The sequence below is a fragment of the Fusarium musae genome, chromosome 7 (genome assembly GCF_019915245.1).
Source record: "Fusarium musae strain F31 chromosome 7, whole genome shotgun sequence".
Taxonomy (NCBI): Eukaryota; Fungi; Ascomycota; class Sordariomycetes; order Hypocreales; family Nectriaceae; genus Fusarium; species Fusarium musae.
Window position 1 is genome coordinate 1,374,177 of NC_058393.1, and position 24,415 is coordinate 1,398,591.

At 49.4% G+C, this 24,415-nt stretch overlaps 3 protein-coding genes across 3 annotated transcripts; 1 reads left to right on the forward strand and 2 right to left on the reverse strand.

Annotated features, from left to right (window-relative positions):
* Positions 1-10,826: 10,826 nt before the first annotated feature.
* On the forward strand, positions 10,827-13,983 carry J7337_009620 (uncharacterized protein; the record flags this gene model as incomplete). The annotated part of the gene is made up of 3 exons (XM_044827215.1): positions 10,827-11,261; positions 11,338-13,550; positions 13,602-13,983. The coding sequence occupies 3 exons, from the start codon at positions 10,827-10,829 to the stop codon at positions 13,981-13,983; spliced, it is 3,030 nt and encodes a 1,009-aa protein (XP_044677809.1).
* Positions 13,984-16,877: 2,894 nt separating this feature from the next.
* J7337_009621 (uncharacterized protein) lies at positions 16,878-18,403 on the reverse strand (the record flags this gene model as incomplete). The annotated part of the gene is made up of 2 exons (XM_044827216.1): positions 16,878-18,050; positions 18,152-18,403. 2 exons carry the CDS (start codon positions 18,401-18,403, stop codon positions 16,878-16,880), a joined length of 1,425 nt encoding a protein of 474 aa, XP_044677810.1.
* Positions 18,404-20,307: 1,904 nt separating this feature from the next.
* J7337_009622 (uncharacterized protein) lies at positions 20,308-22,647 on the reverse strand (the record flags this gene model as incomplete). Its single annotated transcript, XM_044827217.1, has 1 exon — positions 20,308-22,647. The coding sequence occupies one exon, from the start codon at positions 22,645-22,647 to the stop codon at positions 20,308-20,310; it is 2,340 nt and encodes a 779-aa protein (XP_044677811.1).
* Between the last annotated feature and the right edge of the window lie 1,768 nt (positions 22,648-24,415).

Here is a 24,415-nt window from a genome sequence, read left to right on the forward strand (position 1 = left end):
CCCATCACAGTTGCAGCTGAGAGCAGGGAGAGCTCTTGGGCTCTTGGGCTCTTGGACTCTCTTTTTAACACGTCAGACAGGCCCCAACTTACAGCTGTTCAAGGGTTTATTCCTTCCCTCAGCGATTTCGAGATAAGAACTTCATGTGAAACCTCCTGGCTATCTGGAGGGTTCCAAGGACTTGCATAGAATCTAGGAAGTCATGAGTAACTTGCCCTGATCGTAGCTTGGGAAATGATGCCAAAAGTGTAATGGTGATGTTTAACATACCCTTGATGCGAATAATAGACTCGTGAAAGTAGCAGGCGAGCAGGATCGCAAACGTTGCCCATCTCATCATATTTCATGACCTTTTGGCTAAGTGAAACGAACTTCTGTTGTTTTTAGTTCATGAAACACATGCTTCCGATAGGCCAGACTGTCACATCTGAAACGAAGGCACTTATCGCAAGCAAAGTAAACCAACCGTCCTGCATATTCAGAGTTGAGATTCCGAGCTGCATATTTCGGTCTCTGTCCAAGTGGTTGCAGGACGTCGGCTAGAGATCTCCCTGCTTCCCAAGGCGAGGAAAGAGAGAAATAGCCCACTTGACGAGCCCAAGTAGCATCCCAGCTTTCACATTTTTTAACAGTGTTATCGTTTCTTATCTCCCAAAAGTCTCAGTCACTCAGACACAGTTCACAACTTGTCTTTGACGGCTTCTGTGAGGCATAACCGGCTTCATTCAGCCGTTGAAAGCCCCGACAAGTCCCGCAATGCCATCAGTATTACTTCCTTTTGCAAGGGCTTGAGTATGATTTCGGCTCGCGGTGAAGCTGGTTGGACCCATTGGAGCGGAAACCTGCTAGACCTGCAAGCTTGTTTGTATCACAATGCAACCGTTATCGAAACTCGGGATGAACCCCATTTGCTGGAATAAACTTCCCGTTAGTCGACAGACTTGTCGGTGAGCCATGCCTTGAAGTAGCTATCTACCTGAGGTGATAGCATGAGGTATGTATGCACAGGGATGCATGTCGTCGACCCGAGGTGCCTAAACTCGCTGACAGGGTGGTGATTAGCTGGGCTAAGCCTCCCTCGCGATTGAGGCTGAAGTATCGGATTGGAGATCTTGCCCTTTGATGTGGGGGATGATCATCGAGGCTTGAGGCGAAGAACGAGCCGGAGCCAAAGAGTAGTGGGCCATCTCCAGGATCCCCTCGTGGTTGACCGGTCAAGTGAAGTACCGCGCAGAGCCAACGTCCCACACCGCGCATCCGCCCATCACATTGCTTTGCAGCCACGCACACGTTTCCCCAGAAAACTAGAACAGGCAGCTGAAGCTGCATATTATACGTGCAGTGACGTTAGGGAGCCACGAGAGCTTAGTCAGAAGCGTTGCAAGCCATGAGGGACACCCCTTGATCGAACAGTGAGTGACACCGATTGCATGCTATTCATGCATTTTCTCGACATGATATAACCACAGAGAGCGGGGGGTGGTATCCTGGTAGAATGAAGAAGAATGAATGACTCGCCAGAAGCACTCAAGACGCAACATCAAATGGCGGCCATTATCAGTCGTATGTATCGTCCCGTATGCGTAGCTCCTTGTGGGCCTATGAAACACAAACCGATGGCGAGCCGCATATGGACGGATGTGTTGCTCTTGGCAAGGCCGAGACCCAATAGAACGGAGTTTGCATGAAGGATGTCTCTGGAACTGATTTCATTGAACAGAGTATTGAGGCCTGTATTTATGTGAAATTTACGAGTGCCAGAACGGGAAAGTCAAGTCTGATCCCACGGGCTATGAATGGGAATCGAAATAATGATCAAAGGACTACCGGCCAGCCCGTAGCCTGTCAAAGGGCATTGAGCAGCACTGTACATCTAAACGAGTCCCGAGATGGGCTTGCCAGGACTCAATTGAAAACGCAATGCCTGTCGAATACTGCCTGGCACTTCGTAATGACAGCTCATTTCTCCTGCCGAGGCGAAGATGCATGAGTCGCTGGCGGTTTTGAGTTTCGAAAAAGCAATAACGCAGTATAAGCTAGGAGAGAATGTCTATGGACAAGACATTGGCAGGGGTCTTCGGGGACAGGGTTATCTGTGCGTAGGCTTGAGGTTAACCTAACCTGCCATGATGACTGCGAGGTGAGTATGGTAGATCAGCGACCAATACGATGAGTGAATCCGGGGTCTTGAAGCAATAAGCAAAGAAAGGCATGTCACGCGGAAACAATATAGAGGAAACGAGATAGACGAGAGAAGATAAGAGCCTTCGAAGCTACTCATGCCGGACAGTGGAGTTTGTGTAGGACTCAAGCCTAAGAGCTGAACGAATGATGCATCACCACTTGGGAACCGAATAAAGATCGGTATGATAGATATGTTTTGACGAGTGTAAACGGCTCTTCTTACCTGGGTCCTTTGCTTGCGAGTTATGGCACACTAGACAAGTGTGCAGCTAGTGATATGGCACAGAAGATCATGGATCAGGCATCCTGAGCCAGCAGCGGAAGTTGTGAGAGGTGAGTTGTCAGACAAGCAATGGAAATCTCCATGAAGCCGGCAAGGTGTGAAGTTGTGGAGGGAAGCTGAAGAAGGTACCGAGATAGGTATCCCATCCAATCCAATCTGCCGGGCTGTACCCTAGTAGGTAAGGGAAGGCAAGGCATTGATGTTTCTCAGGTATGTAAGTATTCGGTAGGCAATCCCCACCGGCCTCGTCCTTCCATTTTTGCTGAATCTTTCCTTGCCCATGCTATCAGGTTTTGAAAGTGTTGACAAGGAAGGTACAGGGCAGCGCAGGAAACGGGAATGTAGTGCGGTACAGCGCAGTACAATAAAGGAAGGAAGTAAGGCACAGCAGAAATAGAAACAGCAACAGTTGGCCTCAAAGACTCTGGGAGTTGCAGCCGGCGGCTGGCGACATCTCATAATGTAGGTGAAGGGAGGTTAGGTAAGCGAAGGGAATGCTCATATCGAATCGTATCGAGTCTCGATATCTTTCTGGTGGGAGGTGGCGAGTTAAGAAGGCGCCGTTAGAAAGGATATCCTTGAAATCAATATATGCATCTGAGTCAATTAGGCACTCGCTGACTATGCCCGCCTTGTTTTGAGTTGTGCAGACTGATGCAGGCTGCCTGAATGAACAAGATACCCCAGTATTTTACTGCGTGAGATATCTGTTCATCTCTGGGTAGTATGCGTACAACCTACTATAGGCAAGTATTGGATGCAAGAGCTCTATGCTAGCAACCTTCAAGTTTCACTTCGGGGCATACATACATACGCATACTCACCTACGTACCTATGCATACATAATACATACATTATGTATGGCATCCCGTAGCTCATATCTCATATTGCTCGGTAGCACCTCGTATTACCTTGATCACATCACATCACATCACATCAGCAAGTCTGACTTGATCTGAATGGCCTGAATGGCCTGAATGGCCTCACTTCTCGCTTCCCCAGATAGCCCATGGCGTAACACGTACCTGGGTGCGGATGCCAAGCAATATACTATCGGGGTGAATTTGTTACAAGATGGAAATAAAAAAGGCATGGGTTTGCTAGATCTCGACCCGGCCCAAGCCCCTTCGACTAGATGCAGTCGTCTGCAGATATGACACCACCCACTGCCCACAACAACATACCGACCTACTACTAACACGACTTTGATTAAGCTACAGGACCCGAAGAAAAGGGTGAGACTTGAATTGGTCGGAGTGAGGCGAATGTGCATGTTTGCCTCTTTTAGAATGTTGATTCTCACATTCAGCAGCGGTATTGGAGTGTTTGTCTCTCTGGAGGTGTCCTCACTTACACCGAGAAGAGCGGTATCGATTGTGGAGGTGGGGTCATTATCACACTCAAGGTACCTATAGTCAGACATTTTCATGATCTTTGGCTCTGGCGAACAGAACTGGATGCCAATCCATACCGTTTTCCATGTTTAGAGCACCGAACGTTACTGATCAGTTAGCAATGGAGGGTTGTGCCAATTTGGCTTGGCTTCGAATTTCTTCCAAGCTGGGCTCAAGTGCAAGCTGCCATGCCATTGCCATGGCTCACTAAAACCAACACTAGGATCGTGACGGAGCGGCTCTTTGAGCCTTGGTGCTTGGCTACCAGTCGTAATCAGTAAAGGGCGGAGAGGGGCGGCCATCCGCTTGTCCTCTTAGTCTGACCGGGTCACGCAGTCTTCAACCAGTCATTCCCATTTCATGCTATGGCTCGCGGGACCGTGACCTGGGATACCGCAACAGCAAGTACAACAGGTGATGCGGGCTTAGCATTCCATAACTTAGATTCCGCTATCATCTTTTCACGTGGCCTGCCTTTGTTTTCTCCTTTGCTTTCTTTTTACCCGTCAGTTCATTTCTGCACCTTTACGAGTTTGCCCATAAGTTACCTGAGTTGAATTGAGCTTCCGTACCGTAACCAGTAAAGGTCCCGCTTTGACGGCGGCACCGGTGATGGTGGTGATCCATAAAATGAATACTAGGGGGACTGGACCCCTGAGAGGATTGGCGGAATAGGTGCAGTACAGATTACAGATGGCTGTTGGACAAGAGGCACAGACAGGCGTCTTTTGTCTACTCTACTGTCCTCGACTCTTCCACCTCATCGAGGACACTATCCTGTACAAGACAAAGGGTCTGGAATTTTAGTGACAAAGACCGGGATTGTACTCCGTACGGCGGCCCATGTCTCACAAGCTGACTGTTCTCGTGGCTCCCATGCTTAATCAAGATGAACTGACCTGTCAAAGGCTTAGACACCCATGCTTGGCTGGCGGCCAGACGCCGGGGTATTGCATCAATCGGATAACTTGACGCGAAGCTATTCAAGTGAATGTTGTAGAGACCACAGGTGTGTCTTGATGACTGGCATGAGCTGTGCACGACAATATATACCAAATTTGATTTGAACAACGGGCCCAATTACCTGCAGACACTTATGCAGGAGCGCAAGCGGTGAAAGAGAAAAGTTGCTAATCATCTCATGATGAAGCAGAGGTAGCGTTGTAGCTATTGACGGTGAAGAGACAAACAACACGACCGAAAATTTCTGCTTCTTCACCGAGAGTGTTCCAGTCAAAAAGGCACTTGCAGATCTCATTTGGGACTCATGAAGATCAAATCACAGCTCCATCCTAGCGCGGACCGCGACCCAGTGCAGTCATTCATATTGGATACCGAACATTAAAACCTCATGGTGGATAAAATAGATTGATCAATGGAATCCTTTTCTTTGTAGCCAAGCATTCGCTAGTAAGGTATATAATGCTGCTAATTAACTCGGGCCTGTTGTTCGGTATTAGTAGATGTTGGGGTTATGGCTCTTCAGTTGCCGAGGTAGTAATTATAAACACATGAAGAGTTCACATTGCAGATAATGCTCTCCAAGTCTGGCAGAGACAATAGAAGCGATGTTTGTACGATACAAACTACCTTACCATGGACTTAGTCGACTTGTAAGTCGTGACGCGTTACGACAGCTATCCAATACATACAGCTCACCGGCAGTTGTATGAAAGAGGGTCGAGCTAACAGGCCTCAGGACAACAATAGCAGCCTCTGTGGAGTCAGCACATATTCAAAGTGGAGGAGCGTCAAGCATCATGAGTCCTTCGTGGTGACACCTGGGCACAAAATGGTGGGGAGAGAAAACAGAAAGACTTGAGACGCCATCGAGAAGGTATGGAGACACGGATCACCCTTGTAAGCAAAAGCAAAACCATCAGTGAATAGTTACAGTGCATCCGCTACTGGATTGGATGTCAGCAAAAATTAATTGATCAGTTGAATAATTGACCATTTTAGCCGCCCACTCATCTTTGTCAGTTTTCCAGAATCGGATGCTGCATCGCCAATCTTAGCTTGCACACCAGGGACTGCACTCTTCCTTGACCTGAATCTCACCTTATCACTCACCTTGCGAATCCGACATCTGACAGCAGCACGGAATTCGACAGTCCCACTGCAGTCTGCAGCCAATGCTTTCCCACCAACGCAACAACGATCGATCTAGAGAGCAAAGAGGGGACTATCAGCTCCAAGGTTGGTAATGTTGATACAGTTTCTGGTGTAGTACAGAGCCAACAATGGGGGCTTTTGCGCAGATGCTCGTTTTGTGGAAGCTGGTACACTCACTGTAAATACTTATTACATACAGTACATCGCAAATACCTGAGAACCTGTTTCACCGTGCATCGCTCGCTGCATGATATCGTATCGCATCGCTGCTCAGCGCCGCCCCTCGCCTTGACACTAACCCAACAGATCCCTGAGTATTCTAGGACTTGTGTACAATGGATGGAACGAAGAAGATAGGTACCTATAGGTAGTCAATGGCAGATGGCACAGCCAAAGCTCATTCGCCAATTGCTGCTCAGTTTTCTCTTTCCTCTCCTCAGGGACCTGCGTCAACTCGCATACCTACACGCAGGAAACTACTGTAGCTGGCGCAATAAGGGAAAGATCAAAGACAATCATCTGCAGCCTAAAAGTTTGTGACACGACACGACAACACAGTATGTGCGACCTGCCCGCCGGTGAAGGAGGGCTGTCACTTTTCTTTTTCTGGCGGGAGAGCAGCCCACCCCTCCTCTTTGACCCCGGCTTTTCAGCAATTCTTGTCTCGGGAATAAGAACGCCATCATGACTTCTCAAGCCAAGACTCAACAGTGATGATCTGCCCGGCCAGATCTCTCCGCTCCTTTCCCCCGTTGCTGGCCGAGAAACGTCCTCCTGACTCGGTCTCCCATATGACTTGACTCGGATGACGATGGCGGAGTAGAGGTGGTGCTGTGGATGTGGAAAGGGGGTTAGGCAGGGCAGAGCAAACTACGTCAGGAGCTCAGATCTAGGTACACACATCTATACCTAGACAAGGTGAAGGCTGGGATCTGGCGGTCGGGATCGAAGATGGTGGAGGACTGCTGGGCACGGGATGGAGTAAAGCCTTGGCCAGTCAGTTTCCAGCATAGAGAACTGAGACACTTAACATGAAGGTTGTACTGTACTCGATAGATCAGATTGGAGTAGAAACTTCGATGAACTGAACTCAAAGAAGGAATTGCCAGGGTTATAGTAATGACGCCAAGGCAAGCCTCTTGATACCGTACCCGCAGCCTACAAGCCCTGCCAGGCACGATACGTGATCTTCATTCGACCTGCGTGGAGTGGTCTCTAACAGCTTCTTCTTCTTTGGAACGAAGCAATCGAAATCGCAGGTTGTGTTGGAGGTACAGTACGGGGTACATGTTCCTGTGCAACCATTACACTGAGCTAAGGCACGGAACATGGAAGTCATGGTCCTCACTTACATCATCACTATCGCCATCGTCTTAGCCACCGTGACCACTTACACGGCATGACAGTTCACACCAAATGTTCCAGATGTGATCGCTGAGGAGACATGTATGAATTTCATGAAGCAATGAGAAGCAGGCATCGGGTCACTAGGAAGAGAAAGAAATTCATGATTATTGACACAAAGACGGAGACATATACACCGCTCAATCAAACCGATTAGACGACTAGCCATGCAAGTCCTCTGAATTCCTGGTTTGCTTTCACAAATCAACATAGCCCGTCCCATGCGGATTCGTTTCCTTGGTTTGTCATTGGACTGCATAGCCATTTCATTGTGCACCAAAAGGCAACAATTGATTGAGCCCATGATACAATAAAGCGGATGACTACTGTATGTAGTCTACCGAAGCGCACAAACCAACACCATCAGCCGCTGGGCGGCGTTCCGTCCGGTCAGTGCAACGGATTATCGAAACTTTACTCGGGAACAGGGAGGGTTGAGACGGGATGGGTTGGCTGGACTGGATTGAATAGGTCTGGTCTTTACTTTGTTTACACACAGTCTAAATTGGGACATCTTCAAGGCTGAGGTGGTGCGCTATCACGATGCCCCTTAAACCAATAGGGGAAGTCAAATTGAAATAGAGTATTTTGGCTGACCATCCACCATGACTATTTTGGTATATCTGATCACTTTGCTTGCTTGGCCTCTCAGTTCGTTATTCGCAGAACAGCCGTGCTGCCAACAAAACACCCGACGATGGGTCTTGATGATGATGAATTCCAATTTCCCTGTCATTGCATGACTTCTATTCTTATTGATTAACCTTGACCTGCCATCTGGGGGAACCTGGCCGTTGGTCAAACAATCCCCGATCTCACCTGAAGCGGAACCATACTAGACAAGGTGTAGGTCGTAGGAGAAGTGAATGTTGTATTGGACCCGTTTTCCCTAAAAAAGAACAGAGAATGATGTCCATCCCTTGCAGTGTCAATGGACGACAAGCTTTATTTGCTGTTAGTTTGTTGTGTGCTTTACACGCAATCATCAACAGGCTCATGTCGTGCCATTCGAGGTCGAGCTTCATGATTGACCCACGCAAAACAACAATTTAGCCAGTCGGTGCATGTGTTTTGCAGTACATACGTACATGTTGTGTATAATAATAGACAGATATCGATTGTTAGACGCCCGAGTCGCGTCCTAATAATAACGCTGTCTCTCTATATGCTGAGTTTGCCATTCGTTTCGATCCCTACTGCTCCCGCGGCACCAGCGTTATAAGCTATCAGGTCAGGTCTGTCAATGCCCAAAGCGCCGAGTCTGCGGATCATCCATCTATCGTCTTTTATTATTCTTTCATCGTGATTCACACTCTTGGCATAGAACAACACACAGACCCTGCCAGGCCAAAGAGACAAGCATTGAACTCAAGTTTCCGTCACTCAGATAAACCCGGCAGAGACCCATCATATCGACAACAGACCCAAAGACAAGAACGACGTGAGGATAAAAGCGTGGACCAAGCCAAGAACCGCGGCCCCCCAGAAAGGACTCAAAGAGGACCCTCTTCCCAAGACTCCCCACCAAAAGGGACGCTCCACCCTAAGTACCTACCCTAGCTGCTTCTGGGTACACTGTTGAAGGCGTGTGTGTGTGTGTGTGTGGGAGCGTGCCAACTAGAGAGAGGCGTGTGCTAGAGGCTAGAGGCGTGTCGCCGGACCACAGAGTGTCCCAGGCCTGAGGCGTGTACCCACCTCTAGGAGAACGCCGGGAGGCTCAGAGGGCCTAGAAGAGAGGCGTTGCTTGTGGTTGAGTACAAGTTGATAGTGAAAGGGAAGCACGAGAACAGGAATAAGAGGAGCAAGATGGGCCAGGAGGCCTACTGAGCCGATGTTGTAGTCATCGAATATGATGTGAGCTGCTTCTTGTATAGCAAAACCCACTCCCAGTTTCCATTCCCAAGGTCTAGAATTAGTGAAAGCCAGCAGCGACAAGCGAGTTATCGATCGAGCCACAAACGATCTAGCAACGATCCAGCAACGCCCACCGGCGGCGCCCGCGCAATCCAATCCAATCTGGAAAACAATATTAAACTGGAAATAACTACAATACAGTTCATAACAGAACTGTCACAGTAACGAGTATTTTAAAACGAATTGATATCGCACAGTTAGTTGTTTGAGCAAATACAATCCAACAGGGAATCTCCAGTCTTGATACTATCTATCTATCTCATAAAACAAGAAATATACGGACTCTGACTAGGTACCTACCTAGGTGCCAAGCGTAGAGGGACCCTTGGACCCTTTGAATTACGACAGCGAATTCAAATTCAAATTCAAGCTGGTTCACTGCGCAGTGCTTGTGATTGACCCAATAGGTGCGTACCCGTTATTCACTACTCTTTTTCCGTACCTTCAGCACCTCTCAATCTCAATCATTCATTCAACGGGCCAAGAAGAGAGCATCGACGGGAGCAATCTTCGGGGTGGCTTTCGCCACTTACCCAAGTCAGCTGCCCCACCAAAGGACCCCAAACACTGAAGCAAAAGGCCTGAATACGCACTGCTGCTGGCACCTGGCTTTCACTGCCTTCCACTGGCTGGTTTCCGTGTTGCTAAAAGCTGGGCTTGGCTGGTGCTGGGACCTGATAGAGGGGCAATTGACGACCGATGTCGTAGTTACCTAGCTGGAGGGATGGAAGGGCTTAGGTACCTGTTAGGTGCGCTGAAAAGGGCATCTATCATCCATCCCTACTGAGCTGAGCTGATGTGATGGTGTCGCCCTGCGCTCACTACATCCACGCACGCACTCGCTCACTCACCCATTCCATCATCCAATACTGTTCAAAGCGTTGGATTGCTTGCTTCAGATTTGAGGTGCTGTTAGTTTGTGCTGCACCTCAGTATTAGAGTGCACACCCTGCGGAAACCGGGGTACTCCAACACCCATTTCCATCCATCACCGGTTGCTTGTCCTGGACTGGCGCTGCGAGCGAATGGATGCTCTTCGGAGTTGCGCTTGCCCAAAATCTGCATAGGTGGGCACCTGCCCTGCTGCACCTGGCACCTGGCTTCCGGCATCCTGCCCCCGGCACCTTGCACCTTCCCCCCCCTGCACCCTGCACCCTGCACTTGCATTTGCGCTTGTACATACTTGCACCTGCACTGGTAGTGGCACCTGCTTGAGTCGTAGGTTCGGCTCAACGCAAAGCAAGCAGGACAAGGACAAGACTTAGACCGCACTCGTCTTTCGAGTCTCGAGTCTTTCTTTTAACCCTTCAACATCTTCAACTCGTGCGTCTTCCGCAGTCTCCCCGCCACTCACTCGTTTATCGGCCCCTCTGTCCCGTCAATTGCCACGGGCAGGGCGATGCTTTGTCCGCGGTGAAGGCCTTTCCCTTCCTCTATCGACGTCGTCCTATTTCTCGGATTCCAATAGTTCACATATGAGCTTGCCGCTCTTTGACACCGAACGACGCTCACAACTATTCTAGTCCGCCATCATGGCTGCCACCGACGACACCGCGATCATTCCCCTCCGCGGTGCAGGCCGTGATGATATACCTTTAGCCGATTATATCTTGCGCAAAACGCAATACCTCTACGCCCTCATCCTACTTACAGCATTCATATCCTGCGCCGCTTGGTACAGCGTCGTGAACTCCAAGAAGCAAGAAGACCTGGTCCAGCCTACAGTCAAAGGACCCGGAGGCAAGCCATTGCCCATAACCAAGAGGAAGCGAGCCCGAGGCGATGGTGACCGCAAGATCGGCCCGGGTTTTGGCCGTACCGCAAAAAATGTTTTTCGTTACCTCGCCTTTGTTGTCTTCATGACCTATGTGGGCAGCGCCGGATTCATGTTCTATCATGCTTTCTGGTACGAAGACCCTTACCAATGGTCCAACGAGGGGTTGCCATGGGCTGGCGAATGGAGTGTTGTATGTGAAATACCTTACCCCCCTCAAAGTGCCTCGAGAGAGTTATCGTAACTGCAACTGACATTGTTTGGCATAGGTCCACGTTACCGGATCCCTTTTCTTCTATCTTTATATCCTCATCTCGCTTTTTGATTGGCGCAAGGGTCCTAATATTGTTCACTTCATTATCTGGATTTTGGGCTTCATTGGCGAGATCATCATGTTTTCTACAACTGCAGTCGCGGCTTCCGATTGCCACTTCTTCCGTTCTGTTAAAAACAACGGCTCAGACAAGGAAGGAAGCTGTGTAGATTACTGGACGAAGATCGACCTCGTCCTCTACTTCGTTCGAATACTCCATCTACTTGCCTTGATCGGAGTCTTTAGCTCGGCGTGGATTCGCAAAGCTCGCGACACTGACGAGAAGAAAGCCGAGGAAGCCAACCCAGCCGAGTCAACACCACTACTGAACGGAAACCGCCGGTCGTATGATACTAATGGTCAGGCGGTCAATGGCCAGATTCCTAATGGTCGTGATACCAATGGTCGCCGTGGTCGCGGTAGAACGATGTCAAACGCACACAAGACACCGAGCTTCCCTAAAAAGGAAGAACCCGCTGCCTTTTATCGACCCGAGAAACTACCACACAAGACGTGGTGGGAGTATCTTAAGGGGTACTCGCTTTTCTTCCCTTACCTCTGGCCCAAGGACTCTGTCAGACTTCAGATAAATGTTCTCATCTGTTTCATCTTGGTGATGCTACAGCGTTTGGTCAACGTAGCTGTTCCGATGGCAGTCAAACAAGTGGTAGATGATCTCGAGGAGGTGATCAAAGATGTTCAAAATGGCGAACGCCTTTCAATGGACAACTTCCCATTGAAAGACTTTGTGATCCTGGGAGTCTTGTGGATCCTTCAAGGCCAATCGGGACTCCTGGGATCGTTGAGATCAATTCTTTGGATTCCCGTCTCGCAATATTCGTATCGGGGACTAACGACAGCGGCTTTCAACCACGTTCACTCCCTGAGTCTCGATTTCCACCTCTCTAAGCGCACTGGGGAGGTCCTATCAGCACTCAACAAAGGCTCTTCCATTAACCAATTTCTCGAGCAAGTAACCTTCCAGGTTTTTCCAATGCTTTTCGATCTTTTCCTCGCAATCTCAGTTTTCTATTATTATTACGGCCCACTGTATGCTGAGATCAACCTGGTTGATACTTGTTGGTATCTCTACATGACGATCAAGATGGCTTCCACTCGAGCGGATCAGCGTCGTGAAATGACCAACGCCGATCGTGAAGAGGAAGCAGTAAAGAACGACTCAATCTCTAGTTACGAAACAGTCAAATACTTCAACGCCGAGGATTTCGAGTCCAGACGATACCAAGGCAAGGTTGCAGTGTTTCAAAATGCTGAGGCAAAGGTTCAGATGGGCATGATGATGATGAATATTTGCCAAACCGTTGTTTTCAATCTCGGTAGGATCATCGCTGCCTTGGTCTGTGGCTGGCAAGTCGCCATGGGTATGCATCGTCGCACCACTGGCGACTGGTTCATGGTAGTCTCATACTTGACACAACTACAGGGCCCCCTGAACTTTTTTGGTACTTTTTACCGGACCGTACAGCAGGCGATGATCTCGGGTGAGAGATTACTTGAGCTTTTCAAGATCCAGCCAACGGTAGTGGATACGCCCCATGCTGTCCCTCTGGACAAGGACTTCCAAGGTCATGTGCGTTGGAACAATGTTAGCTTCTCCTATGACCGACGAAAACCCGCGCTACGCAACATTTCCTTCGAATGTCTGCCTGGCACCACAACAGCGTTTGTGGGCGAGTCAGGTGGAGGCAAGTCTACCTTGTTTCGCCACATGTTCCGTTACTACGACTGCGATGAAGGATCGATCGAGTTGGACGGGAAGAATGTCAAGGATCTGACCATCAACTCAGTCAGAGAGAAGATTGGCGTCGTTCCCCAGGACACAACGCTTTTCAATGAGACCTTGATGTACAACCTGAAGTATGCAAGACCCTCCGCCACAGACGAAGAGGTTTATGAAGCATGCCGTGCTGCCAGCATTCATGATCGTATCCTATCATTTCCAGATCAATACAACACACAGGTCGGCGAGCGGGGTCTCCGTTTAAGCGGTGGCGAAAAGCAGCGAGTCGCCATCGCACGAACAATCCTCAAGGACCCTCGTATCATCATGCTGGACGAGGCCACATCAGCACTAGACTCCCATACTGAGCAGGAGATTCAAGATAATGTGTGGAACATTGGGCAGGGTCGAACTTTGCTCATCATCGCGTATGTAACTGCTCCATACTTTCCACAGCTTTCTTGCTAACGTCAATTTAGACATCGACTATCTACGATCACACATGCCGATCAAATCATTGTTCTTAACTCCGGAACAATTGTCGAGAAGGGGACTCATGAAGAACTCCTGGCCGCTAAGGGGCGATATGCCTCCATGTGGGAGAAGCAAATCCGAGCCGAGCGAGCCCTGAACGTGGCTCGTGAAGCGCAACTGAAAGCTGCCAGGGCCCTTCGTAAGGCTAAAATGGGACCAAAAAGGAATTCAGACGGCGCTATTGACAGTTACAACGCCCTGGGTTCCTCAGGAAGCATATCCGGCTCAGGCTCACAAGGCCATGAGGATGATACACACACTTCATCTTCGTCATGCTCAGACGCAGAGTCTAGCCACAGTGAGGAGCGCTCGATGGAGAGAAAGTAAGCCATTGCTTCTCGTTTCAGCACCTCAGTGTCTCACCAATATACACAACCTTGCTGTCAATCGCTGTGACATCTTCACCATCGGGGATTGACTAACTTAATTCACATCACAACTCTTCCACGCTGCCATTCTATCTACTTGGCTTACGAAGCACCATCTCCGCTTACGACGTTTCACCCATAGGTTCGGCATCAAGATTACATCGGATCGGTGTTGAGGCGTTTTGCTTCTAGTGTTTAATGTGTCGGATCATCGGAGTCCGACTAATCGTCTCGAAACAGCCTGCATCAAGGCACTCGAGTGAATATTCTTAACCTTATCATCAAGGCAATAGGAAAGGGGGGTAATGCAGTCAAATGTTTGCGTTGCAACGTGCTATATACAGCACAGTAATTGTCATGGCAGGGTACATATGCAGGCGTTTACGGATATCACGATTTGCTTTTGAAATGGGATATGGCTTAGGCCGAATATAGGGGGCATATGGATTGATCGGAATTTCTCTTATCTGCGACGACCGGCTCGACGCTCTCAACACAGCATGCGACATTGCACATATGGCATCTTCAGAAGATGATGCAAATGAGTGGTTGAGGGATGCAAGGTCTTTATACAGGAGACTTCTAGGTCTTTTAGACAAACAGACCGCTCATGCGGGGGGAAACGGTTGTGAATCGACTGGCCCTTTCAAGGAGGGGGCGGCGGGCGATTGGTTGCCACTTGGAATGAGGAGAAAATAATGACCTCTTGCTATATTACATTCGATGGTCCGCAGTCTCTGGAAGAGGAGGCAGGGACCATGCTCGACACAAGATAACAAGCTGAGTCGTGTCTGTTTCGGGGCCTAACAAAGCATGTAATGCAAGGTATTTTACCCGAGTCAAGCATATTGAAGTATGGGCTAGCATAGCATAGTATACATAGCAGGCGAGTAATCGAATGAAGTCTTTGTGTTCTAAATCTTGTCTTGGTTATCTAGTGATTCGCCTTGGTATTTCCACGTGTCGTTGTATGCCGGAATATGTGTGACAGGACAGTTGCCACGACGTGTTTCAACTCGTTTCGAGCGTGTAAACAAACGTTTGAGGAAATGTATTGTTGCCGTAGTTTTACGGACCGTACTCCGTTCCGTTACATTGAGGCTGTGCTTGGTAGAATTGACCCCACTTGACCCGGACCCGGCATCCGGGTCCACGGCGAGGGGTCGATGCTACTACGGTGAGGCGCTTGTTGGGCCCCCCTGAAAGGGAATATATTTTGACGCCATTAGGAAATGGTATGGGGCATCCGAGACTCGGTTACTCTAAGTCGTTGCTTGTCTTCTGTATGTCTGCGGCGTATGGCTATCTCCCGGCGGCTAACCTCCGCGAATCTCATGCCTATGCCGCACATTCTTCATCCTGTGATGATGTGCTGCGCCGCCCGGTTACTTGATATCTGAGCGTACGGCGTGCGTATAATGTCTGGTCTCGCTGTTCACATATAAAGTTGTATCAATGTCGCAGTGCATACAAGCCCTGTCCCGAGTGGATGTGTACACTTTAAACTGCCATTCTTCCCGCCGGAACAAGGCAAGGCAAGGCAAGGCAAGGGGGCATGCCCATGCATACTGGTACGTGCATGGATGCATGCATTGTGCAGATATTCTCTCTCAGACTCCATCTTGAGTCTCGCTACTACGTTAAGAAATTCAAGTGGACTGGCTGCGACATAGCAAAGTCACCCACGACTTAGACAGGTGAATGATAGGTACACGTTTTATTTCTGACTTATCTCCCATGCATGACCTTTCTCACCGTATGGAGGCAGATATTGGAGCTCGCTCGTATCGGCTTACGCGTGCGCCTCCAGCGTGATGCGGTGTTTTTAAGGGTCTGGTAGAGGTATGTATCCATAAGAGGCAAAATTGGGGGTTAGTCTATATCCCCACCCATAGAGTCCGTCGCATAATGAAGTGAGATCTGCTATATGTACTCCGTATGTCCTCCAGCACGAGAGGCGAGTTAGTAATCGGGCCTCCGGCTCATATTCAGAAGAGGCGCCAAGTTGACGCGTATTGAGGCTTTCAGCTGAAAAACGTAAGCTATTCTCCTATTCACCACATACCGATGAACACGAAAATAGCTGAAGAGGGCTAGGAGTGCGAATAGCACGCGGGTTAGGGAGTAGAGATAGCGAGCGTCAAAGTGGTAGTATTATTAAGTGTGTTCGTATAGATAGATAGTGACAAGCGTGATTGTACAATAAGATATAGGTGCTTGATGAATACATGGCCCGAGGGAGATGGTGTACTGCAGAGGTGCGTGCATGCGGTAGGGTGACTTGAGGCCAGCGAGAGTGTTGCACATATAAGTGAGGGACCCTCCTTTTCCAAGATGGCTCGACGAGTTCGTCAAAAGACACATCGACTGCCTCATTTGAACGAAGCCCTCTTGGCTCCCAATGTTGACACAACAAGCCCAACATGTACGTGCATGTACACGCATGTGAATGTATGGCTGTCTGTTGTCCAACTCGGCAACCTACCACCGCAACACAACACAGCAGATAATTAGTCCGTTTAGTTCGGACTCCCTCGGAACGCCGGCATGTTTGATACAAAAGCGACAGTGAGGTCCAACCACTCCCAGTTGAACTCCATTACCATCCATTTCCCATCCCGCTGCCTCCGTGGCCTCAAAAGAAAAGTGAGAAATAAATGCAGCTATGCGCCTGTTTCGTGGCATCCCTCGCTCGATGTGGTCATTAGATGATGTTGATCCATTAATTCGTCTCACCAACCCTCACTTCGTCTTTCCGATACTTTCCTGCAAACAAAGTAGGTCCAAGTCCTTTCCTCTAGCAGTTACCTCCCATTATTTAGTTTCAGATGCCAACCTGAGGTGCGAATTCATCTAGTTCTTTGCATCTTCAGGGATCTTGCTGATGGCATGACCATTGGTATGTCCGTTGGCGAAGCCGTTTGCCTTGCCGTTTGCCTTACCGTTGGCCTTGAGGGCAGAGGCAGGCATCTCTTCCTCTTCCTCGACATCGTCGTCTTCATCCTCAGATCGATCATCCTGGAGATCATTCTGGCTGAGGAATCGCCAAGCAATTCGAGCAATACAGAAGAGCCAGAACAAGTTCAAGGCCTGGAGGGACGAGAGGAGTGCGAAGGTGATGACCTGTGCAATACGGCACTTGTATTGCTGAGTCTCCCAGTTGAGCTCAAAGGGGCCAACGGTCTCGAATTCGGTGAGAAGAGACCAAATGATCTTCAAGTTGAGGAAGTGACGCAGATAGATCCAAGCAACCATGAAGACTCCGAAATAAGGTCCGACAAGGGGAGAATCAATGTAGTTGAGCGTCTTGGACGTAGCGAGGAAGAAGTCGCTGATATCATGGGTAACGTAGACTGCCAGACCAATGTAGGTGAAGTGGAATCGGTAGCTCAGGGCAATGAGTCCGAGGGTGACAACATGGTGACCGACAAGCTCCTTGAAGTCCTTGCGAGGCTTCTCCATACCCAGGAGAAGCACAATGGCCTGCTGAGCCCAGTACGCGGCCTCGAACAGATAGTAGAACTTGACTGGTGCGAGATGAGTTCGGTGAGGGAAGCCCTCGTACATGCCATGGGTATTGAAGTACCACACAGGAGTGTGGCTCATGACCCAGAGACCAGCGGGACCAAGGACGCCAAAGTAGAGAGCAGTGTAGACCTGCTCCATGAAACGGGCCTTCTTACCACGGGTGAGGTTGTAGTAACGGGCCAGTGGTGACAGGAGCTCCTGCATGATGAATTCACGAGTGAATGAGAGGACAATTGTGTAGAAACCAACAAAGGCAATATCCCAGCGCCCCTTTCCGTACTGCGCAGGCTCGTTGGGGTCATCTTGAGGGAGCTTGTACGACAAGAAGATGAAGTGGTGGATAGGGTTGGACTCGGTAGGGTTGATGGCATAACCAACGAGGAAGAAGACGAGGAGGACGGCAGGGAGGACGAAAGTATGCTTGATCATGGTCTGCTTGGCTCGGCCGATGAGGCCACGAGCACGGCGTCGTTTGGAGAGGCGCTTGCGGCCGTCGGACTGTTCCATCGATGTGTCAGTACACAGCACAGCAGCATGCACAGGCGGTTCTTGTCGAACAGAGCAGAGCAGAGCAGGGAAGACAAGAAAAAGTGACGTACGTGACCATTGGAGTGGTTATCTGAGGCCTCGAGACTGGCACGACTAGAAGCCAATGCTGGAGCACCCGTGTCACCTCTGATCTCTCCGCCCAAAAGACTACTCTTACGTCGCCTCCGAGCGTTGTTGATGGCGTCTTGGGTGGCTGTGGTGTTGCTGCTGCTGACGTAGGAACCTGCTTGGTCTGCGGAACGACGCTGATGCAGCTGATCGTTTGCCGTGTTGAGCAGCGGAAAGGGTTCTGAGCCTGACATGTCTCGGTCTTTGGTGTTGTACTGCGACTGCGAGCTTCCTCAGAAGAAAGAATTATTCCAGTTTCGAAGTTTGTAAATATTAGATGCCGAGAATTTCTGTGGTAGACTAGTCTGGTACTGTAGACGTTGCACCCCTATTTTGTTCGACGCCTTGAAGTGGAGTTTTTCTATCGCAAAGAGTCCGCGTATAGGTCAAGGCCGGTCTAGGAGGGACGGAAGTCGCAAAGACCTAGTGACAAGTCGTTGTAGAGGGACAGAAGAAAGAAAGAAAAAGGAAAGTGTTTCTTGCTCAACCTGAACGGCTCTTGTCCTGTATTTCAATGCAACGAAGAGATAAAAGACGAAAACGGGGGAAGCAGAGGCAGAAGAAGAGTCCGTCGCGGATTGTGCGGGATCGTCGCGTGCTGGAAAGTTGTATTAGAGGGAGTTGCTAGTGGATAGTGGAGGGGGAGATTTTAAAGGTAGGTGGGTAAGGACAGGCGGGAAGGGATCTGATGATTGGTCAGATTGGGAACTATGGGGGGTCTTACTGTACTTGGTTCTTCCATCTCCATTCCGCCCATCATCTCAACGCTGAAGCAACTGTAACCGTTTGCTGTTTGATGCTTCTGCTATGCGGATGTCACTGGAATATTTGTATTATTTTATATAAATACACATGAAACTCATATTTAAGCTTGTTGCAATAGAGTTTAGACGGACCTGTTTGTCCCCCGGATTTTCGTATGTTTCTTCCTGTCGCACATGGCTTCAGATTCTTCCTCAGCCCCTCTAGAAGCAGTCAACTTCCCACAATGTGGAGAACAAAAAGGGCCTCCTGGCTCCGCGGGCTCCAAAATTGAGATTGTCCAAGGGTCTCACAGGATCTCATTGCCTACAGAGCTGAGTTTTTTGTGGCGTTTCGGCGACCCGCGGAGTCCATTGTTGCACAATAGATATGTAATTATCATTCTTTACAATCTTGTGATATTGTTATTATTATGTACGTACCATGATTAGTTACTCCGTAGATTCTGCTTGATCATTGATGCATCGTCATATAATGACTGTGGAGCCATACAAACCCTAAAAAATCAGTTAGTCAATCCAATTTTTTTTTCTCATTAATCTCCGTGCCTAGGCATTAAGGTAGCTAACTAACAAACAATTGGATCCAATGTAATACTCTAAGTAAACATGTGAAGGAACGTGCGATAGTGCTCTCATCCCCTATCCCCCTATCGCTATCATCATCCCATCTGCCATGATTCATGTCCTCTGCTCTTCCGAGCTTGCCGAGAATTCATGTTTTTCGCTTTGGCACGGGATTGTCTCAAGTCCATTCTCATTTGCAGACGTTGCAGCTGACATGCATCACTACGTCATGCCGAATGTTATTTCTACCTAGGTACGGATATTTCAAACCGTCAGCGAATGTAACCTCTAACCTCCAAACTGGATGGATGTCAACAGCCTCCGCTTACGAGAGGAATCAAATGGTTGAGGCACCAGGGTTCATGTTTCTGGCCATTGTTAAGCAGCTGTCTCAATAGTTTCTATAACAGTTGATTTCATCGTGCTGTTTGTTCTTGCATAGTCTATTTACTACTCCAACACACACCATGTTCGGCATGTCCTTTTCAGGTGAAAAGGCTATTCTGACTACGAGTATCCATGTATACATACTTCCAAATATCAATGCCATTCGTTGCCTTCCTTCAAGGTCGGCCCATTCAGCATATATAGAATCCAATCCCAAGGATGGCGCCTATGTCTGTCCCCTCCCGTCCCTTAGATATAAACGCAAAACTCTACTACACTCATTCCTGGGGTATCATTGGTATAATTCATCCAGATGCTCATCAAAACAGAGAGCAGAAAACAACGCCTCGCTAAGTGCACAGTTATCAACACAAAAAAAGTTCTCAACTCGATCGGTGCAGACCCGACGAGTCCGAATCTTGCCTTCGATGATCCAATGATGACCTGCCTGACAGTGATCCATCGTCAGAATCATCATAGTAATCTTCGTCGGGAGTCATTCTCGGCCGAACACCCCGCCATAGTGGTGGGTTATTTGGTGGGATCGGCCCATCGCCTTGGCTGCCCGAGAACGTGCTTCGACTCCTGTCTAGTTGTGAAATTTCTCCTGTTGCGTCTCGAGATGCGTTGCTAGGGCTGTTCGTGCTCCTGTTTTGTGACGTCAAAGGTTCCCGACCTGGCGAGCCCTGCTCTGATGTGTTGAGCTCTTCTTCCTCGAGCACCTGCTGCAGCGCTGCGCCTCTTCGCGGAGGTGCCGGAATAACCGTTACAGGAAGACTCTCGGTATTAGGAGCTGTGCGCATGCGGTCCCGTAATTTCTCTGCTTGATTGGCCGCAAAATCTTCCAGGCGAGCTCTGAGATCCCATCGGCTCGAACTATTTGCCCTTCCTTCGCGTTCCGCGACTGGATTGTTGTCTGAATGCTGGATCATCCCCCGTGTCGCATCCTCACCCGATTGACCAGCCCTGGGGCCAGCAATTGCAAGACTTCGCCAACCGCCCTGGACAGGTGAGCTTGTCAAGTTTGCCTCTAGATCGGCGGATTGTTGTGAGGGCGATGACACGACATGTCCATGTTGTACAGAAGCTGGAGCTTGATTTGAAGAATTGGATTCATCATGCGTGTGTTGGCTTGGGGGAGTGCTGCTCTGTTGACTCAGATCGATCACACTAGGTTGTGGTAGAGGGTCTGGTGTTCGCGATGTGGTTTCTGAGGGTGCTTGATATCTGACGGCATAAACCGTGCTGGCTGCGCTGGCCGTATCTGTTCGGCTAATAGGGGTCACAGCAGGCGCCGGGCGAGCTGGCCAGATGTTGGGCCGCAAACCTCTGCCTGTGCTTCTTTGTGTGAATTGCTCAGTAGTCTCGGCAAAAGCGCCGTTGCTCTGCCCTCGGTATCTGTTGGCAATGGAGGAAACAGTCGGCCAACCGTTGGCAGCAGACGAAGTCATTTGCTGTCGATCGCCGTCGCCGCTACTTCCTGAGCTGCCTCCTTTTCGGCTCTTGCGATTCCGGAGCCACGGAAACTCGGATGCATTGATTTCGAGTGTATCGTCTCCGTCAAAGACTTCACGTCCAAGTATACCATCCTTTTTCTCCTCTCGTTCCAGAGCCTCAATCCTTTCCACCCACTCCCAGACCACGACACTGGCAGCTGCAGCACCAACCCATCGCACGTAGTCGCCCCATCCAGTGAAATCAGGCTGAGAGATATCGAGAATGAAAAATACGACGGGAATCAGAATTGAGATAAGCGAGATGATGGCGACGAAGCTAATGTTCTTCATAAAGGGGTGGTAGAAAGAATAGCGCTTCTTCATAAGCGCATAGTAAACAACCCATGCTGCGTACAACAGCCCGAGGGAGAGCTGAAACAGATAGCTGAGAGCGGGCACGGGATGGACAAAGTTTTTGGGCCGCGCGGTGGTGTTGATGCCATTTTCCGAGTATTTGAAACTGGTAATGGCACTGAAGACAACATCGAGAGTGATGAGTGCGAACGCGACCCATTTGATAATGATCTTTTCTCGGTGCCGGGGAAAGAGTCGGATTAGAGTCTGAGCCTGAGCCAACCATAAAAAGGTATCGGAGACAAGCCGGATAACTTTGAGTTCCACGCTATTCATCACTTCGTCCTGAAGTTGATTCGCGTTCTGAATCCCCCACATGTACTGACTTTTGGCAGCATGAAAGGTGTCAGCCGAGGCAATCGTTAGCGAGATGGCAACAGTCAAAGCAGCAACTTTCTGTAGCCATGGTCGGCCACCAATCGTGATACTGCTGGATGAACTGTGAGTGAAAGCGGATCGTCGGCCCAGGTAAACGATTCCACCGTCGAGAAACGACCGCGGTGTGACGAATAGCATAATAACGAGCATGTAGGCGGTGACAGTAGTCGCGGCAAGGGCGTAGCATATCGGAAAAGTAGAGGCGTAAAAGGGATCGCGGAAGTCGGAGAATTTGGGGCTGCTATCAGATGCGTCATGCTGAGTGAGGCTGCTCTCGTCGCCTGAAGCAGCAACCGTCACGGAATACTCGGCTCGAGGCAAGAGATCGGGGGTCGGGCATGGGACTTGATATACAGCCGGTTCGGTCAATGGTACAGGGACGCCGTCGAATCCGAGTGTCATAATGCCACTGTCGGGCAGGAGAGTCGTCGTGCACAACGAAGGCAGCCCTGTGATGGTCGCGGAGGCCATGTCGAGGGCGGCAGCAGCAGCCATGATTGCGGCTGGCCGGTTATCCTATGAGGCAACACGCAATAGTATGGCCAGCCGCGCGCGGAGCGACGAGGTTCGCAAGTTCAGTTGGAGCGAGGATTATGAATCGGGGGGGGAGGGGGGTCGCTTAAGCAGTCGCCATGAGAGGCACGTTTCGAAGAGTAAGCAACGCGGTAGAGAGTTTCGACCGGCAGCAGTTCGTGACTTTCGGATATCTCTTAGTCTGGACTTTAATTCGATGAAACGTGGTAATTGTTGGAGATTATCGATCAAGAAGAACGAGTGTGTTCTGTTCGGGGCGCGATTTGGGGGAGGGATCGTGGGGAAAGGAACAGGAGGTTTCAAACGCGGATTGATTGGACCCGGTCTCCAGTTCCTGGTAAGTACAGTACAGTACAGTAGTGTCGGGGGGCCCTTGTCTGGTAGTGGAAGGAGGCGGACTTTGGGGAGCTCTGAATCTCAATAATATTGTGTAGGCGAAAGTAATTGAGAATGACACGGGGAGTCTGGAGTCGTAATCGTAGTCGTAGTCCTGGTCGTAATACTGTATGTACAACAGAGAGGCTGTGACTCTGGGCGCCGAGAAACCTTGGCCTTTTCCCACTGTCGATTGTCGCGTGGGTATGCAGCAAGGCTGGTCTTGGGGATCAGGCAACGTTAGGGGGCGATCTCGAAGGGTCGAAGAAGTCTCAAAGATTGGAGTGGATGAGAAAAAAGGTTGAGTCTGGCCTCTGGGCAGAGAGAAATAAGCTCCTGGTCCGTTCGTCTCGCCTCGCCTCGTCGCGTAGATGAGAAATTATAATGTCAAGTTAGATTGTTTGTGGAACAGTATGACAGAGGGGAAATACTGGGGAAACTGGTTTATTCTGAGGATTTTTACGGATAGTGACAGTTCATTCCATGGATGAGGTGGGCTATGGTGGATGTTTCGTCTCCGAGCGACGCACTGTATAAACTGCTAGGTGCTGTTGTCAATACCTTGAATCAACTGGCCTAGGGCAGTACAGATCTCGACTTTATTTTTAGCCATGAAGATTTTACTATTCCAACTTGATCTCGAGTAGCTATCATGGGGGTAACTCAGCTTTCAAAACGATTCTATTCAGTTCGCATTTACGGTCTTGGTCGTGTGCCTTGCAGCCATTGTCAAGTCTCATGTTTGAGTAACATCTCCAGGGCTAGGTGTCAGTGGCATGCATGTGTGACTTTCTGGATGTGATTCTAGAATGAGCAGGCTATCATGGGATTGGAAGTCGGGTAAAGTTAAATTGTAACGAAGCATATGCACAACCGCTCCCGGTTCATCGGTTGGCTGCAGTCAAACTTTCGGACTGTTCATCATCAACGGCAATAACATGCATTCTTCGATTGATGACGCGCCCGGTAGCAGATGTTGTAATTATCGCTACCTACCTACTTAGGTACTGAACTTACGCAGTCAGCCCTGTGGCTTAGTGGAATGGAATAGAATTTAAAGACCCGACCCCCCTACCCCCGCCTTCGTCCAGCCCCCAAAACGCAAATCAATACCCTGATGTGCGGTCAATTTATCCTCTTTCGTCTCATCCCCAATTCTCTCAGTCAATGGTCAAACCAATGTGACCCCTCTTTATGTCAAAGGAGTCAGGATGCTGACAAGATCAGACAGATATGCTTATTTTCTGGTGTGATGAATGGAAAAGAAAAGAAAAGAAAGGAAAGGAAAGGAAAACGCTCTCAAGGACTCGCTATAGTATAATTGATAATAAATAGAGATTGAATGACTGCGACT